At 34.4% G+C, this 18737-nt stretch overlaps 2 protein-coding genes and 2 long non-coding RNA genes across 11 annotated transcripts; 3 read left to right on the top strand and 1 right to left on the bottom strand.

Moving 5' to 3' along the window:
• Positions 1–893: 893 nt before the first annotated feature.
• LOC18056005 (acetylglutamate kinase, chloroplastic) lies at positions 894–2350 on the top strand. The gene has a single exon (XM_006450011.2). It carries the CDS (start codon positions 974–976, stop codon positions 2054–2056), a length of 1083 nt encoding a protein of 360 aa, XP_006450074.1. The 5' UTR covers positions 894–973; the 3' UTR covers positions 2057–2350.
• Positions 2351–3740: 1390 nt separating this feature from the next.
• LOC18056006 lies at positions 3741–7482 on the top strand. Of its 6 annotated transcripts, none has more exons than XR_002904004.1 (4): positions 3741–4101; positions 5030–5281; positions 5369–5470; positions 6360–7482. It is a non-coding gene; the product is annotated as an uncharacterized LOC18056006 (long non-coding RNA). The 6 variants fall into 6 exon arrangements; XR_002904006.1 differs by lacking the exon at positions 3741–4101 and having other exon boundaries at positions 4113–5281; positions 6360–6669; positions 7065–7482; XR_002904005.1 differs by lacking the exon at positions 3741–4101 and having other exon boundaries at positions 4113–5281; positions 6360–6474; positions 6570–7482.
• Positions 7483–7700: 218 nt separating this feature from the next.
• LOC112095851 lies at positions 7701–9876 on the top strand. The gene is made up of 3 exons (XR_002904008.1): positions 7701–7937; positions 8009–8087; positions 8924–9876. It is a non-coding gene; the product is annotated as an uncharacterized LOC112095851 (long non-coding RNA).
• LOC18056007 (serine/threonine-protein kinase STY13) lies at positions 9816–14729 on the bottom strand. 3 transcript variants are annotated; one of them, XM_006450017.2, is made up of 4 exons: positions 14584–14729; positions 14081–14135; positions 12763–13775; positions 9816–10531 (listed from the first exon to the last, which is right to left on the bottom strand). In XM_006450017.2, exons 3-4 carry the CDS (start codon positions 13677–13679, stop codon positions 10192–10194), a joined length of 1257 nt encoding a protein of 418 aa, XP_006450080.1. In that variant the 5' UTR covers positions 13680–13775; positions 14081–14135; positions 14584–14729; the 3' UTR covers positions 9816–10191. The 3 variants fall into 3 exon arrangements, with proteins under 3 accessions (XP_006450080.1, XP_006450078.1, XP_006450081.1); XM_006450015.2 differs by having other exon boundaries at positions 14081–14150; XM_006450018.2 differs by having other exon boundaries at positions 14081–14166.
• Between the last annotated feature and the right edge of the window lie 4008 nt (positions 14730–18737).

Genomic DNA, 18737 nt, shown 5'->3' on the forward strand with positions numbered 1-18737 from the left:
TTGAAGATAACGCAATCCTTCAAGTTATTGGGGACGCTGGGCTGGAGCCCTTTGCATTCCAGATTTCCATCTCGAATACCAATATATTTCGAAATTGGTAGATTTGTAAAATGCATTATAAAAGTACGATGGGCTTAGAGAAAATGGAAGATGCTAATTAGAAAAGGGAAGATGATATTATTGAAATGATAATTGCTCTATACAAAGTGATATAATGTAAAACACTGATCAAATGTTGCTAAATTGTAACAGATGGTATAAATATGCTTAACTACAGCAAATCTCATACTGATAGTGCCACTTCGCTAACAATGCTACCAGTAAAAAGGTTGAGATTGGTATACTAAAAAACTAAATAACTGTCCCTTGGCTAAAGGACAAGTGGTGAATTACTATTCCTTAAAGTTAAGTATGACTACGAGGGTACTGGTTTGAATTCTCATGAACTCAACTTCTCTCAATTAAGTATGATTGTGTGGAATTTATTTATAAATTTTTCTCCCATGTGAAATGCGAGTGGGACATAGATATCTCTCGTAATTGAGGATTATTTATCTAGACATGTACTTCATAGAATTTAATGTAATAATAAAATTTTCACTTATATATCTAATTGTAAATATCAGTTTAATGGACATGTACTTCATAAAATTTAATGTAATAATATAAATTCGAGTTATATATCTAATTATAAATATCAGTGTAATGATTTAGTGTTATATTAATTGTAAATATCTGTATAATACATTAATTCCTATAAAAAATTAAATAACTAATTCCTTTAAAAAAAGAAAGAAAGAAACTTTAATAACTATTTACAGCAGTGTTACAGTTCGGTACTGTTAGTCATTTTATTTTTTTTCAGAATTTTTATATTATATATAAAATAAAAGAGGAAAATTAGAAACCCTGCCCAAAGTGAGGAAGGAAGAATCTCTCTGATCTCTGAACCCAAGCAATATCTGCGGAGAATATGGCCGCCGCCGCCGCCGCCGCTGCCTCCCTAGAAATTGCTCCTTTTTTACAGTCACAGCTTTCATTCTCATCAAAGTCAAAAGCAGGCTCTCAGTCTCCCTCCATCTTCAAAATCAAAACCCCACATGTCGAGAATTTCGCTTCGAACCACCGCACCGAAATAACAAAATCATCCCGCTCTCTCACATCAGCAGCAACAGCCGTAACTGACACACAGACCCCAGCCGAGTTCCGTGTCGACATTCTTTCCGAATCTCTTCCCTTCATTCAGAAATTCCGCGGAAAGACCATTGTCGTCAAATACGGCGGCGCCGCCATGAAACCCAACCAAAAGGACAACCTCCTCGCCTCCGTCGTAAAAGACCTCGTTCTCCTGTCCGTTGTGGGGCTCCGTCCTGTCTTGGTCCACGGCGGCGGTCCTGAGATCAATTTCTGGCTCAAACGTTTCGGAATCGAGCCCGTTTTCCGTGACGGCCTCCGCGTCACTGATGCCAACACTATGGAGATCGTGTCCATGGTTCTGGTGGGGAGGGTGAACAAGAGCTTGGTTTCTCTCATCAACAAAGCCGGCGCCACCGCGGTTGGGCTCTCGGGCATGGACGGGCGCCTCTTCACGGCCCGGCCCAGCCCAAACTCCGCTAAACTGGGTTTCGTTGGTGAGGTAGCCCGCGTGGACCCCACGGTCATTGAGCCTCTGGTAAACAGTGGACACATACCAGTGATTGCTTCTGTGGCTGCGGATGAGTTTGGGCAATCTTATAACATCAATGCGGACACTGTGGCTGGGGAACTGGCGGCGGCATTGGGTGCTGAGAAGCTGATATTGTTAACTGATGTAGCGGGGATACTTGAGAACAGAGAGGATCCAATGAGCTTGGTGAAGGAGATCGATATCAAGGGAGTGAAAAAGATGATTGAAGATGGCAAAGTTGGTGGTGGGATGATACCCAAAGTGAATTGCTGTATTAGATCACTTGCTCAAGGTGTCAGGACTGCTAGTATTATTGATGGAAGAGTTGAACACTCCTTGCTTCTTGAGATTTTGACTGATGCTGGTGCCGGTACCATGATCACTGGCTAGCTAATCAAACCTAATTCTAATCCTCCTCTTAATTCCTAAATTATTTTTTTCCTTTTACTTTTTCCTCTTGCTATTTGAAAAATAAACAAAATTGATGGACTTGTTAGATGCTATTGTTATGTCACGCATATTTAGAGCTTGGTAGTGGTGGTAGATGGCCCTTGAGAATGCCCCCAACGGCATATATTGTATTTGTATCAGTATCAGTGGTACGGTACCTCCATCAAAGATTATTCTTGTTATACTAATTGATGCAAGAACAGCAGTCAGCAGCATTTCACCAAGTTCTCCAAAGTATATGCTCCATTTGGTTTGGTTTTTTAATCTGATTATTTCCTCGAGGTGAGTTGAGTGTTTACCAACACTGAGAGCAGCTACCCAGTTTTTTTTTTTTTTTTTTTCTTTCCCACTTTGGATAAAAGGAGTTAAATTTCATTCTACCCCCATTTAAGATTGGAAACTTATGGCGTAATTGTGGTACCGTGTTATAGTGGCATTCAGTCGTTGGATGTCAATGGACTCTACCAATTTAAATGCATCTAACGGTTGAATGTAACTGTGTCACGGTGTCACAATTGCACCGTAACCTGATCCTTAAGATTGATATATTTTAATTTATTTATTGAAAATACAAAAACTTTCATTTATTTTCTAAATACTGTTTTTTTTAACAATTGACTGATGTCGACTCAAAAAATAAGAGAATGCTCTTAATTCTAACTAATTAATAGTTTTATGGAGTTAACAAAAATAATTTTATTTTGTCTTTTAAAATTGGACATTGTACATATTTCAAGTTAGATAATAAAAATAAATTTATTAATAAAAATTCTCTATAAAAAATAGTAAAAGCCTTCAAAAATTAAATTAATTATTATTTATATTTTAATTTATTAAAAAAATATAATAATTTCAAATTTTATTTACAATATCACGAGAATTAAAAAAAATTAATTTTTACCCTTATCTTGAATTTAAATATTTTAGAATTAAAATTATTAATCAATTAGTTGACTTTTACCATCCAAAATACCATCTAAAAATAAATTAACCCATAAAATTTATTTACATTGCACTAGTAACATATTTAACAGATTAAAAATTAAAAGATATAAAATTTAGAGAAGTCCAAAAACTGATCTTAAACCCTAATCCAATTTTTTTTCCCTTTTTTTTAATATCATTTATTATAAATTTTAATCTTTTTTTTAATAATAATAATTCTTTTTTAAGTCATTTTAGTGTATTTTTCTTTCCAAACATGAAGTTAAGGGGTAAAATAGTAAAATAATTAATAATTTATAAATATTTAAGTTTATCCTATATTTATCATCTTTTATCATTTCTTTATTCATTAATTTTAAGAATCTTGAAGAGTTATAATCTTTAATTTACGATTAAAGATTAATTTTAACCCTTTTTAATTTACGATTAAAATGTTAAAAATGAAAAGTTATAATCTTTTCAAATAAAAATTTACAAGGGAAAAAAAAAACTAATTTTATTCTTGATTTTAGCTTTGGAATTCAATAACTTACCAATCATACCATCTAGATCTACTACAATTTTTCCTTAATTAAATTTTAAAACTTCACTTCAAGTTGTTTTTTGTTTTCCAAATTCTTTTCTTTTATTCTTCGTCTTCTTTTCCATTTTTTTTTCATCTGTCTTCTGTTTTCTTTTCTTATTATTTCTTTATCTTCTGTATGTATTGTACAAATGCTTGATTAAAATGTCATCCTTATATTGTATTCTATGATTCTATCATAACAATTGAATGGTTAATGAGCTGCTACAGAAGTGTATATATAACCAAGGACTAGCAGAGTAATTTTGTTGTGTGTATGTGTGTATCTACACACACTGGAGTCTCGTTTGTTTGAACTTTGAAAGTTGAGAGTTCAGAATTTAAGTGGAGGTTAAGAAGAGTGTGTTGCGGGTGAAGCCACGACGACGTTTCAAGATTAATCGATAATCAAAAGCAGCTTCCGACCTCAAATCCGCCATTTCCTATGATCTCCACCATTACCTCGCTAATTACTCTGGTGACGTCCTCACTGTCATCTCCTTTCTTCCTTAATTTCTTTATTTATATAACAAACATTTCTTTCTACTGCTTTATTTTCTCCACAAATTAAAATTAAAAATTAATGAACTCAACTCATTATAATATATAATTCCACCATTAAGATTTAAGAGCTCAACTCTACTGGTCTTCTAGTTAAAATTAGCTTCTATTCTTGAAACACTAAGTAGTGCTTGATTACGTTGATTGTTGTTGATTTCTTAAAGTTAAAAAAGTGCTGAAGCGGTATCGGACTTGTGCTTTGTTTGTTCTAATCTATGTGTAGTTGTGCCTTCTATCTAATTGGAGTATATCACTGTGCTTGTTTTAGTGGAAAGGATTTATGATTTGGACGCGCGCTTTTCTTGGTGATAGGTCTGCTGAAATTGTTTCTTGTTAATTCCTTTTCTTTTGCTTTGCTTTCAAATTTCATTCGTATTAGATAAATACAGTTTTAGATTTTGTTACATACTTTCTATTGTACGCAGCAACCTCAACAGAAACCTTTTTTTGAGTTATGACCAACTACATAATTTGCTCTAGGAAATTGTACATTGATAAGTGCTTCTTTGAATACAATTGTCAAACCAACGAAAACACTGGCTTTTCGCTTCTGAAACATGTCTCTGTTACCTGTTCTGACAACCGTGATAGGCGGCCTGGCACTGTTCTGATTACATCCACATGCTGATAATACCATGCCATTCTTATATGGGTTAACTTCTGTTTATCCCTAATAAAGTAACTATCTTCAAAGTACCTCCCAAACTATTATAAAACTCAACTCATCCCCAATATTTTGAAGATAGTCAATTTATTAAGGGGATAAATTGAAATTAAACCTTTCTTATATACACCTATATGGTTTAATATGCCATATAGTACTTTTATCTTCATCTCTATTGCAGACCAAAGATGAAAATACGCCCACCAGCTTCTGCTTGTACATCTGTCCCCTCCAACATGGGATTTGCCCAAGGCTCTCAACATCATGCAGGTTTCACAGCTCCGTTTAAGTGAAGCGAACATTAATTGAGTGGTATCACAGAAAAATGGAAATGAATCCTTGACATGTGGCTATTCATGGGACGGAATCTCTACTCACATCCCAGCTGGTAGATTTCAACGTATTCTTTGTATAGAGAAATTAACCCAAGAAGGTTGGAGGATCTGAAATTTTTGTCTGACTTCTCAATGATTTTTAACTTATTTCTAACTTCAGTATCTATCTCATCATGGTAGAGCAGAAACTCACTGGCAATGGGTTGTCCAACAAGGTTTCACATCTGCCAAAGAGAGAATCAACTTTTAGGAATTTTCAACCCTCCACATCAGGTAGCACTACTAAGGTAGTTTGTTAACAAGTCAAATTATATAATGATAACGTATACAGAAATATGTGAGGAAGCTGACTCATGCCTATTGAACAAGAAATAAATATTTTTATCTGTGTGTTCTCACTTATATTTATTTGCTTATGCCTGACAAAGAAGACGCTAATTTTTTCTTCATGAAGAATACCCTTGGCCACAAAAAAATTCATGCCAAAAGTGTTTCAAGAATTAGTCTTTAATCAAGATGTGTCTGTGCACTATCAGACCAGAATGGAAAGTCTTATGTTAGTGTTTGTGATAGACTGGGTAAGCCTTCTGACAGCACACCTGAGAAGTGCGAGACTGCTCAGCCTCATCATGTTGGTGTTTCAAAGATTCATGAGAAAGTAGTAAACCAACAGAATTGATTGCTTCCTGTGTTGATTGGAAAGTCTCATGTTAGTGTTTGTGATTATCTGAGTAAGCCTTCAGACAACGCCCCTGAAAAGTGCGTGACTGCTCAGCCTCATCATGTTGGTGTTTCAATGATTCATCAGAAAGTAGTAAAACCAGCAGAATTTGTTGCTTCCAGTGTTGAATGGTGGACCCAATGGGAGCGAAAAAGTTGCTGGGTTGGGAATAAGTAAATAGGAAAAATTGATCTTCAATGCAAAGAGATTTCACAAGAATTCAATAAACCAATCATGGGCTCCAAATATTTGAAAACTTCATCAATTTTTTTTTCACTATGTCCTTTTCCTAATTGATAACAAACACAGCATAACTGCTACTGTCAATCTTGTGCAACCATGAGGAATGTTGTTGGATAGAGAATTGATTTGTTGTTTCATATACAGAATTTAAAAGTTAAACTAGGATTTTAGTTTCCAAGAATTATGCAGTAAGAGAGCCTCTATTGTTGCAGGAACTGCAGGATGTGAAACAAAATCTGCATCAAATTGAAATGGAAATGTCTAAAATTCGGTCAAGGAAAGTGGGAATGAACAAAGATGTTGTACATAATTTATCATTGCATTCAGGTGATGCCATCTCATAGCTTAAACAATAATATAAAGTGCCATTTCTATTTTTCAAAAAAATGAAAATGCTGATGGTTTAATTTTGTACTTTCAAGTACTTCCTTTTCCACAAGAAACCTCTTCACTTGTGCATCTGCAGATGCACTGAAGCATCCAGAGGAAGATTCCAAGTCCAGAATCGTATATGTATCCAATGTATAGTCATTGAAACCATTTTGTATGCTTTTCTTTTCCTCTATAACTCTATTGAACTAGCTATTGGTATGTCATGATCCAATGTGTCCTTCAGAATTCTGCAATTATTTAATTGTAGCTATTACTGCAAATTAGTAGTGACTGACTATAACTCAAGGAAGCCTAGGGTTCCATGTTTATATCTTCTGCCTACTATTTTTCAAATTAGTTAAAATTTGGAACAATCTCGTCTTGAGGATATATGATCTATGTAATAATTATTTTGGAGTGTTATTGTTCATTGAGAAGCTAGAAATGGGGTCTGAGACCTCTGTAGTCAATATGAAACCCTGTTAAAATAAGTGTCAACTTGTATTGCCTGATACTGATCTGCTGGAATATCTTGAAATTGCTAGATGGTAAATGCTGTCAATCAAAGTTCCAAACTACAGTGGACTAGCAATGCTATCTTACCCAAGTAACCAGGTTCCTGCAGGAGATGGAAATGGGATTGAGAGATCTGTTTTTGTGAATATTTCATCTGCTTTATTGGCATCACTGGAGGTGTATGACCGTGAATGCCTTCTAGGTACCATAGTTGAGAAGACTACTGGATTTTAAACTGGGATTTTTTATTGTTATTATTTCCTATAAAGATTAGAAATGTCTGAAATGCTGCAATGATGAACTGGAACATGTTATTTAGGCTCCGTTTGGTACAGCTTTTCAAGAAGAGCTTATTTAAGTAGAGTTTTTGTTAGTAGGGCTTTTATAAATAGAGATTTTACTAAAAAGAATTTAGTTGTTTGGCTGTCAATAAGAGTTTTTATTAAAAATTTATGAAATTACTTTAATAGACAAGTTTTTTAAAATTATATTATAAAAAGAATAAAATAAGATTGTCAAATAAGTAGAAGATATTTTAGATATTTTAACATTTAAAAAAAACTTTTCAACCCCTACTCCCAAAGTCCAAAATTTGAGATTTTTCTAGTAAAGACAAAATAGTTTATTTAAGCTTCAAAAGCTCCATTAGAAAAATAATCAAACAACAAAAAAAAATTATTATAAGAGCTTATAAGATTAAATAAGCACTTATGACCATTAAATAAGTCATACCAAACAAACACTTAATGTTGTAGTGAGATTATCTCACAAGTACTATACACTCAAAAATATCAGGTAGATTTAGCAGTGACAGAGGAAATTCTATCGTTGTTCTTTTCCAAGTGTGGAGTGGTTGACAAGGTGGTGAATTTAACTGAGAAAACAAATGGCCACACAAGACGGTAATTTATTTATTTATTTATTTTATTTAGTCTTTTTGAGTTAATGACACCATCTATCAATCCACTTCTAGGTCTGCTTATGTGTCTTTTGCAAACAAGGAGTTTGTTGATAAAGCAGTGGCAAGGAGTTTTTTATGAAGGACTACCACGGTAAGCAAATTTGTATAAGATTGTAGAGAACTCAGGGCTTCAGTGAACCACCTAAAGGGTCTATGCTCTCAAGAACCTTGTAGTTGCCTCTAATCATATCTTATTAAGCTTTGTTTGGCTTGCAAATATGCTATTATGTTTTTGAAAAAAGTTATTGTGTAACCAGTTGTATGGACTAGGAGTAGTTAGTTTTCAACTTTTCATGTCTGCAAACTTCTTAAAATGTAACTTTATTTGACCTTAAAACATGTTATATCTTTGTTCCTTTCAACTTCCCTGAGGCACCTACCTTATAACAGTTGTGAAATATGTTGAACAAGGGGAATGAAATTTTGCACCCTAATTGTGGTGTTACTCCCTTCCTTACACCATTATAATATCTACATGGAGTTTTGCAATACTGGCAGCCTAAAATGATAGTAGGGACTAGTGTCAAATCTGCCTTTGATATAAGTTCAAAGTTGAGTTTAGTTGATCATATATATATATATATATATATATATTCTAATTCCCTGACTGTGCATTTATCATGGTCATTTTGGCGGTTATGAACATAACAAAATTAACCTTTAAAGCGGTAGATAAAACCAAAAACTTCTCTCTTCTAACATCTGCTGCCTTTAAACCTGTTGGCCAACCCTACATTTCTTTTGCTCTCCACCAATTCATCATCTTTATATACTTTGAATAAACGGCCACATTCTGGGTGAACATAATCTGTCATGATCTTGTTTTGTGCATTTGAAGTCTTCTTTTGAAAGGCTGATGGTGATATTTCAGACTAGGATGATTTATAGTGAATTATATTTTCAGTCCGTCGTGTGATTTCTATTTAGGCTGTAAGGAAGGCAGAAGCAGCTGCTGTGACAGCAACACCAGTCTAACATGCTTTGAACTTGTGCCAAGCACCCTTGTCTTACCTGATCGGCAGAAAGGGTATCCCCAGTAGACCGCACTGTTCATACTTGCCTCTGCAATAGAGGTGAAAGTCTGCCTCTGCCCCATCAGAACCATCAGCTCCAGTCAGCTTTGAAGGGAAAGGAATTAATTCTTCTACACAAAAGGAGTTTCTGAGTTACAGTGTCGACAGCAAATTCTTCAATAGAACACCCTGCAGCAGCTTAATTTCTTCCACAAACATGGCCACTACTTGGATCCGAGGAAGGAGTAAGAGTGGTCAACCTAACTGAAGAACTCAATTTTGTCTATAGTATGCTAGTGATTAGATGACTTTCCAAAAGAATCAAGCTATCAGAACATGGACTTTTCATACGCACTGTTTTCTGCTAATTGGTTTATTTGGAACCGCCTTCATAATCATACACAGAAAGCACAGGGAACGACAAATGATGAAAAGTACATAATATATGTAGCTTCGGATAAAATGTCTCAACAAATTGCCTGGAGCATGCATTTCTTTTGTGACGAGCAAGATACCGGATTTCCATCCAGCGATCAACCAACTAGTTTTTATTAGATTTATCGGTGCAAGATCACAAAAAAGGACGAGTAATGCTCTGGTGGAGGTTATGGATAGTCGTATACAATTATGTGCTAATGCATTTTGGAAACACTGCAAATAAGTTTGCTTTACAGCAAGTGAAAAAGGATCTACGGTGTTTCAGGAAAAGGGACCATAAAAAAAAAGAGGGGCGAGCGTTGGGGGGGTTAGTGGATTGCCAATCATGCAACATTTCATTCTCCAAGCAAATAATATTTGGACAAATAAACAAAAGTGAACATAGAGGGTAATTGATTCAACAGGAAGAACCTGCAACTGTTATAAAAACAAGAACAATCAAACATCAATGAGAATGGCAGGCCCCATATACAAAGCTACTGAGGGAAGCACACATCATTGCTCCCTACTACCAGAACTGTGAAGCTACCTTCAACACCACTAGTCCATTACAATTGACACCAAAATTAGAAACCGAACCGGCAGTATAATAGTTACCTTATCCCTATCTGGAATATTTTTTTTTTAAAGAAATAAGTACTGATAGATACACAACCTTATATGTAAAATTCTTACTGCTTCTGTTCACTTTTTCCAAATCATTTATATCCTCTTTATCATCTGTCCTTGGCCTTCTAATATGGATCAGTCAACTGTCATTGGTTGAGTCATGCAACACCTGAAGCGAGCCTTACGCACAGTTGTCATGATCTCAGTTTCAGCATTCTCTAGCATTCTCACGATCTCAGTGAAGGGTGGACGAACTTCCGGGTTGGTGTCCCAGCAGCGAGTCATGATCTCGCTAAGCACAGGGAGACAGTCATTTGGGATCACTGGCCTTACACCTTTATTCACCACAGCAAATGCTGCCTGCACTGCTGTCATGTTTTGGAACGGAAGCAAACCTGTTATTAGCTCCCAAAGGACAATCCCAAAGCTATAGACATCCACTTTTTGTGTGTAAGGCCTATGTTGAATCATCTCTCTGAAAGAATAGCATCGGTAATTAGAAAACCAACAATAACATATTAATAACATGAACATAAATGAAACAGTCAAAGAAGACAATGCAAAATAACTCCTTTTCAAAAGCAGATTACAGAGAATAGTTACTAAAAGCACAGATTAATCAGCACAATCAAATCAGATCAGAATGAGCCTCCAAGGGGGTGGCCAAGTGGTTTTCAAGCAGCTTTCTTTGGCTGACCACTCGTGTTCGAAACTTGGGTGAGGTAAAGGGCTAAAAAATGAATTACCTCTTTTTTTAAAAAAAATATATATATCAGAATGTGCATAATGTTTCAAGTAAAACAAACATCTACTAAATGAGCTAGTCAATACTATAAGACCAAAACGGCTTCTACTGCAACAGAAAATAAATTTTTTATTACTACAAGGCAGGTAAGAAGCATCCAAAATGAGGAATTCCAAACAATGGTCTATTGAGTTGTGTCATGGCCCACTGGCAGCACAATTGACCAAGTTACACCGTTATAACTAACAAGATATACAAGGAATCAGATAAGACAATAGTGACTTTTAAGAAAATATCAAAGAGAATGCACTGATTGGCGACTGCACACGACAAATGACATACAATAACGTTGACACAGAGTTCAAGATCACTTCATATAACGAAAAAGTAAAATTGGTCCCACTGAATATTAAATCTGCATCAAAATACCCATATTCCCATTATATCATGTCGTTAAATGCAATCAGAAGAAGCAAAATTTTCCTCTCCCGAGCACTGATTGTCTTTTTGCACGCTATCAATAATAAACTCGAGACAAGACTAAATGTCGTGATGAGTAAATCAAAGAGAAACACTCATCGAATAGTACTTATACAAAACTGCTCCAAGTCTGTTTTCTAAGACAAAGAACAAAGAAGGGCAGCGATTACTCGCTCTTCATGCAAATAAAAGGTAACTAATTATTGCATTTTCTCACCATGTTTGCATCCTGCTAAAATTAAGTAATTAGCTTTCATTGGCTTACTCAAATAATACAATTTATTACCCTTTTTTTTCATAATACTTCCAATTATACGTAAAAACTAATGTATTTTAATTAGCCAGTCGATTTATTTCCCAAAACATGCAACCTTGTCAAGAAGAAAAAGTGTGGAAAATGGTTGACATTGCAGTAACACATAAAGCAACAACCTAGTATTGTATTTTTAGAAACAACACGAGTATTAAAACAAGCATAATTTTTTTATATTAAAAAAAAAGGGAATTCCAGAACAGACTTCAGAGTACAAGGAGCATTAATAGTTCAACTTTTCTAAATATGGGTTGACTGATGCATAACATTAAAAGACAAAAGTATGGTAAACATTAGTGAATAAATATAGTATTTTCATCCTTTTAGTTGATTTCAAAATTATGTTGATTATATACACCATAATTCATAAAACCATATAGCAAACACTCAACGCTTACCTTTTATTCTTTTAGTTTTTCTTTTCTTCTATTTCCATTTATAAGCTTTATGTATCATAGCAACACGAATAGAGGAAAAAAATAATGAGGAGCTAGATTATCAAGAACCTGACATGTATCATTGAAGTTCTATGTTGACAGCTTAAAGGACTCAATCTGAATAAACATTATTTCAAGCATAATTATGTTTAACACCATCTCAAAGAAGCAATTCCAGCTTCTCATCTCATTTTCCCAAGATTACCCAGGTGCTGCTTCCAAGTGCCAGTTGCCATCATTGAAATACAATAAATGGAGTCCTTTCTAATGTATTTTGCCTTCTACTGAAACGCACCAGCATATTCACATCATAAAAGACAAAATCCTTGCACCCTAGTAGTAGGAAAGCATAAAACTGAAATAGCAACTGTTCTTGAATTCTAAAAGATCTTGATGCACTTTCTCCTCCAGCATGCCCAGTGCTGTCTAGTGACATTCACGAGTGTTACTCCACTGTTATCATCAATTTCCACTTCTGAAGCTAGATGCCATTTTCATAAGGCAGAATCTATTAAACAAAATTAGAGTAAAAGGAGCAATTACTGCTTAAAAGTATGCAAACTATGAACAGAAAAAGGTTATGATGGCGGGGACGAAAGGGTTGGAAAAAAGGCAGGGATGGTGGGGAGGCAAGGGTTGAACAAATAACATACTGAGTGGACATCTAATTTTGATAATTCATACACCAATACTTAAGAAGGGAACCTAATATTAAAGATCTAGATACTTACGGAGCCATCCAACGATACGTCCCTGTCTCTGGGGTCATCCCCTCCGTCTGCACTTCAATTCTTGCTACACCAAAATCAGCAATTTTGATAGATTTATCTGCAGAGATTAGAAGGTTATCTGACTTTAGATCCCTGTGGATAAACCCAAGACCATGCACATATGCCATCCCCCTTGCCACATCCAGTGCCTGCTTAACCGCCAATTTTAGCGGCACAGCCCTATTCTGCCTCCTTGTCAGAAACTGCCTAACTGACCCTCCTTTTGCATACTCCGTCACAATGCACCAAACCATCCTTTTCCGACATGCTCCTATGAACCGCACAATGTTTAGATGCTTCAATGTAGCAAGCATCATGACTTCCTGCTGAAATTGCTGTTCCATTACTTGTGCCTTCTCTGGGTTATTTTCAGGCCTCTCCAATATCTTTATCGCAACATCCTCCCCATTATATGTTCCTCTATACAACTTCCCAAAAGCCCCTTGGGCAAAGGCAGTACCCATGTTAAGTTTTCTCAAATCAATTGTCCACTCATCATAATTCTCCAGCCCTTCAGTTGGATACCTATGATCCATCAGTGCTTGTGCTAAAGCATCATCATTAAGTGCATGGGTTACCTTACCCGGACGAAACACACTTTGCCCTACAGAGACCGAGTAATTATGCCTGACAGGCTTTAGACCAGGGTGGCTTAAAATATGAGTCAGAGAATCATTGGAACCAACACTGCTGTTATCCACCGACATCGAGACAGACCCACCAGCGTTGCTAGTCTGCAAACTGTCAATGGACATGTTTGTACCCTCACCAAGTTTCTGGTAAAAGCCTTGAGTGAAATCATAATAATTGTTATCATTGTTGTTATTTCCTCCTATAAGTCCAGTAAATTTTGGCCCCTCCACCATTTTTCCAATCATGAATGAAAATTCCAAAAATACAAGACCAAGTATTCAACTGCTATTATCCCAAACTGCTGACACTCATCTGACAACACAGTCCTTTAAGCATGTGCCCTACATCACCATGAATAGAGAGCTCAATTATCAGTCATGTTAGTGAATTTATCTTTAAAGTTGTTTTCAACAATCTCACTTTGGCAAATGAGTCTATTTGACTCGCTCAAAGTAATTGAAGAACACAATAGAGAGAGGGCCCGAGATATAGGAGATTATAAAATCAAAGAGGCAATAAAAAGCTTTCCACTTTTAGCTTACAAATCCCATTTTGTAAACCAAAACAAAGAAAGAAAGATATTTTTCAATTTATTACAAAATTGAATACGTTTCCGAGCAAGAAAATGCACTAGAGATGCAATTACCCGATCTTAGGCTCCTTGCACTCATCTCAAGCTACTGTTTCTTCACCAACTATACCTGTAATCAAGAAATCTATAAAAAGAAAAAACTAAAACAAAAAAATAATAATTTCTCAGCGACAAAAAGATGAAAAATTTACCTAAAACTTTTAATAAGAATCGAAAATAAGATAACTCTATAAATGACCTAGCACATACTATGATCAAATTTGCAAAGGCCCAAAAAGGGTTATCTCTCTATTTTTTTTAAGAAAAAAAAAAGTATTGCAAATTCGTGTACATATTAAATTGATAATCCCATAAAATTGATTTCAAAAAACAAATCCATACATAGATCAGATGATTATAAAGCTTTGCAGACAGAAAAATCAAAGAAAATTACATAAGACACCAAAAAAGTGGTAAAAACTAGTGATCGAAAGTAATATCAAATGCCGAGCTAAAAAAGGCCGAAAAAAGTTAAAAAATTGCTGATCAGGATATTGAAATTAAAAAGAAATACGTACTAATCGTGCTGATATTGAAGCTGATGGAGAAATAGTTACAAATACGACGACGTAACTTGAAGACGACCGAAGAGATGAAGATGAAGATGAAGAAGCAGCAGAAAGTGAGCAGTCTTCGCTTCCAAATGCCTCGTTTTTATTGTGACCAAAACCACTGCGGTACTCGAGAGTCAAATATTGAGTCCCGTACTCGCTGTGGATTCCCCCCACGTGTCGTAATACCTGTTTTTCCCTTTTTCGAGGTCCTTGGTCCTCTCATAACGCGTGTGTGCGCACTTAAAGCTACTTCAACTTTGTCCAAGAATCGGACCACCTCTTTTATCTTTTCTATTTACTAATTTCTTTTTTAAAATTTGGATGTTTTTTGCGCTTGTCCTTTCTCAATATCAAATTTAGGTTTTTTCTTCTTTTTCTCTTATTTTCGAGGGTGCGTGTCTTATTATTATTTTATTAAAGACTTATTTATTTTATTGGTGTGTGTGAGAGTTATTCATGGGATACACTGAATTATATTACATTAACTGTATTATATTATGATATATTAAATTATATTATAATATCATATTCGATGCAATATAGACTACATTATATATAATAATATTTTATATAACTATTAGTGTTAAATTGAAATTAATATTGTTTAGATTTATTAATATTTAAGTATTTATTATCAGTTTATTAAATTATGTAATAATATAATTATATTTTAAAAACTTAATAACATAAAATATTATAACACCACATTAAATTGTAAATTTATTTTTATTTGTTATAATATAAAAAATAAAGGTAATTTTTCATCTAGAGATGGTCATCAGGACTAGTGGCATGTGGCACAGCACATGTCCGTATAGCACAGCATGAGCACATTTTGGTAGGGCACGTGACACGGCATGGCACGCATGCGGGTTAGGTTAGGTCGATAAATTTAAGTATGTGGGCCTTAAAAGTATGGTACAGTTAGAGAAAATTTAAAGCACGACACTTGAAAAGACTCATAATAAGTATGTTTTATTGGTGCGTTAGCATGTGGCCAATAGGTCATCTATAGTATGCATGTGGGATAAAATATATTAAAGTAAAACTTTTTCATGAAAATAAACTTAAAATTTTATGTTTTTATAAATAACTTTTTTTTTCTTTTTAAAAAAGTAAGGAGATGGGGTAAACCCAAATAATTTTTATTTTTCCCTTACCTCCCCCAAGACTTGAACGGAGTGGTCAATTGCTACAAGTTTCATGTTGTTACCAACCCAACCATGCCCTTGGGGGCTATGTTTTTATAAATAACTTGAAATTGAATTTTTTAATATATTTTACTAGCGTAAGTTTTGTAAATTCATTTAATCCTTAGTTTAAAAAAACACTCTAATTGTTTTATAATTTATTAAATGAATAGATGATATCATGATTTTAAAAAATAAATTATAAATATCATGATTTTATAAATGTATACACTAATGTTATTATAAATTATGATCTATGACTATATGTAAGTCTAAGTTAACCCTTAAGAAAAATTATTTATTGTTGTTGTTGTTGTTAAGTAATGGGAAAAAAATTCTAATACTGCAGGATCTAATTTAGTAGTTAGTATTACATTCTCTACTATTATTAGTTTATTACTATTAAACATGGACTTGAGTTTTGAATTTTGAATTTTATTGAATTTGTTTAAAAATACATGACCCAAAAAAAGTATATGGACTTAAAAAAAAATGTAAACAGCTTGGCATGTCCTTTTAAAACAATCTTTTGTTTTTTTAGAAGAAAAAAACTTGCCATATTTATTTTCTTAAGTACAGCCTATGGTCAGCATATGTGCAAGTAAAAAAAATTAGGCACGACACAAAATACATAGTGGGCCATACTGTGTTGCCCCACATGCCTTCATGGGCCTTACTTTGAGGTTCTGGTTGTTGGTCATCTCTAACCACAACCCAAACATAAGACTACATATGCAATGCAATCTCATATATGCAGAGTGTTAAACGCACCCTTCAAGGATTTTTACTAAATATAAAAATGCAATAGTTCTAATCCATACTTAATATATTTATAAATTGAATGTAAATTTTATTGATATTACGTATTTATTTTTTGTTATGCAAGATATTATAGGTGCCTTTGGCACACTGTATTGCATTAAGTTGTATTGCATTAGCATTATATTATATTAATATTGTACAGTATTTGGTAATACATTGTACTGTATTAATTTTTAATTATATTATGTTTGATACTATATTGTATTGCATCGTATTTTTTTTGAGTAACTATAAAAATTATGATTTTTAAAAATAAATATTTACCTTTTGATACCTTAAAAACTGTTTGATATAGAAGATGCGACATAATCATTCATAATATAGGCTCTGATAAAAATATCCCAACTTTAAAAAAAAAATCATTCAAATGTCATCTATATTATAAAGACGACTGATATAAGAATTTACACCATTTGGCTCCAATAAAAATATCCTTTTACATAACTCAAAAAAAAAAAAAACTTTTAACTTTAATTGAAATTCCCAATTGAGAAGAAAGATGTGAAGGAAACGTTGAAGAACTCTCTAACTGCCCATATCATTATTAGATTCTTCTTTCTCCTCAAATTTCTCTTCTTTCACGGCCTTAGCAGCAGCTTGAGCAGCGCCTACACCACCGACAATGGAGCAGCAGCAACTGCAGCTCCACCATCAGAAGACACTGAGGTCAATTGCTCCCGCATAGAATAAGCTTAGTTGTGTTTTTATCATTAACTTCTAAATATAAGGAGTTCAAGCTTATCGTCCAAGCAATTAGCTCCAATAGAGCCTAAGATTCCCTTAACATCATCGGCGGAAGGATTGGTGTTTCCTCACAAAACAACCAATAAATATGTTGCCTCACTTTCATTTTTTCTTTCTTTGGGAGGCTCTTGATTCTCTACACTAACATTAATGCAAGTAAGCGAAGTGGTGGAGCAATAGTTATGGCGTCCTACCGAGGCCTTTGATGATAGTTGTTCTGGTGTTGGAGATGGATTGAGTAAGGAAGAAAGATTTTTTGTTTGGAAGAGAAGGGAAGGGTCCACTTGCCAACAACTACGAACATGTCCTTCTAAAAGAGCTCCAATTTGTTAACAATCTAGAAAGCAGGGAAGTGGGGCGAGGCTTTCTACGGCAAAGAGAGGACTGAGGTGGGAGCTTTGATGGATTCCTTGAAGAACCAGGAGGTGCTGACTCGAGGCCATGTTCAGAGAACTCGACCTGTGGGAAACAAGTTGGCATTCGTGGTGGTGAGAGGGATAGGTTCAATTGTTCAATGCTTGACCACTGTAAGACATGACTCTGTCAACAAGCAAATGGTCAAATACGTCGCTTCATTAAGCAAGGAGTCCATTATTGATGTCATCTGTGTTGTCTCTGTCCCTAATATGAAAGTTAAGAGAGCAACATAATAAGTACTCTCGATTAGTATTGTGGGTTTGTTTTGTAGTAACTATTAACAATAGATTCCTTAAGAGTCGTGAGATGCAATTTTACAATTTTATAATTTGGTTTTATTGACTTTCTTTTTTCCAGGTAGAAGTTCAAATCAAAAGATTATTTTGTGTTAGCAAAATAAAGAAAACGCCCATTACAATTGAAGATCCTTTTAGCAGTGAAGTTGGGATTAAGAAAGCTTTGAAGGTAACTTCTAGCTTCATCTTTTTTTGTTTTCCATGTTGATTGTAAATGTTTCAATTACAAAATGAATTTACTAAATAGTGATGATCTCTACATTTTAGTTGTGTGAGCTTTTTGCTAGTGGTATTATATTTTTTGATTTTTTTTTCTCTTGTACGCTTTTTTTGTTTGCTGATTATTTCAAAGGTACAGGAAGGAGTACGGCTATCTCTTGTTAATCAAGATACATAATTGAACAACCGGGTTATTGATATATGAACATCTATTAATCAAAGGATTTTCTAAAACCAGAGTCAAGTTGGGAATGTAAGTTTTTGCCTTACTTGCGCCATGAATACTTGGTATATTATCATTATTTGTACTATATGCAGCTTCTCCTTCGGAGATTTTTTGCTAGCCCATTTATCATATGAAGATTATGAATTTGGTATACTTTGGGCTTCTTCGGTGTTGTTTTTCAATTTGTATTTTCGTAATACAAGA

Source organism: Citrus clementina, unplaced genomic scaffold, assembly GCF_000493195.1.
Source record: "Citrus clementina cultivar Clemenules unplaced genomic scaffold, Citrus_clementina_v1.0 scaffold_1, whole genome shotgun sequence".
In the NCBI taxonomy this organism is placed as follows: domain Eukaryota; kingdom Viridiplantae; phylum Streptophyta; class Magnoliopsida; order Sapindales; family Rutaceae; genus Citrus; species Citrus x clementina.

What these genes read in the sequence shown, in the direction of transcription:
- LOC18056005 (XM_006450011.2), top strand. Translation starts at nt 974, where the DNA reads ATGGCCGCCGCCGCCGCCGCCGCTGCCTCCCTAGAAATTGCTCCTTTT.
- LOC18056007 (XM_006450017.2), bottom strand. Translation starts at nt 13,679, where the DNA reads ATGATTGGAAAAATGGTGGAGGGGCCAAAATTTACTGGACTTATAGGA. An exon ending in ACGTATCGTTGGATGGCTCC is followed by an intron (nt 10,532 to 12,762) that starts GTAAGTATCTAG and finishes CTATTCTTTCAG; the next exon opens with AGAGATGATTCAACATAGGC.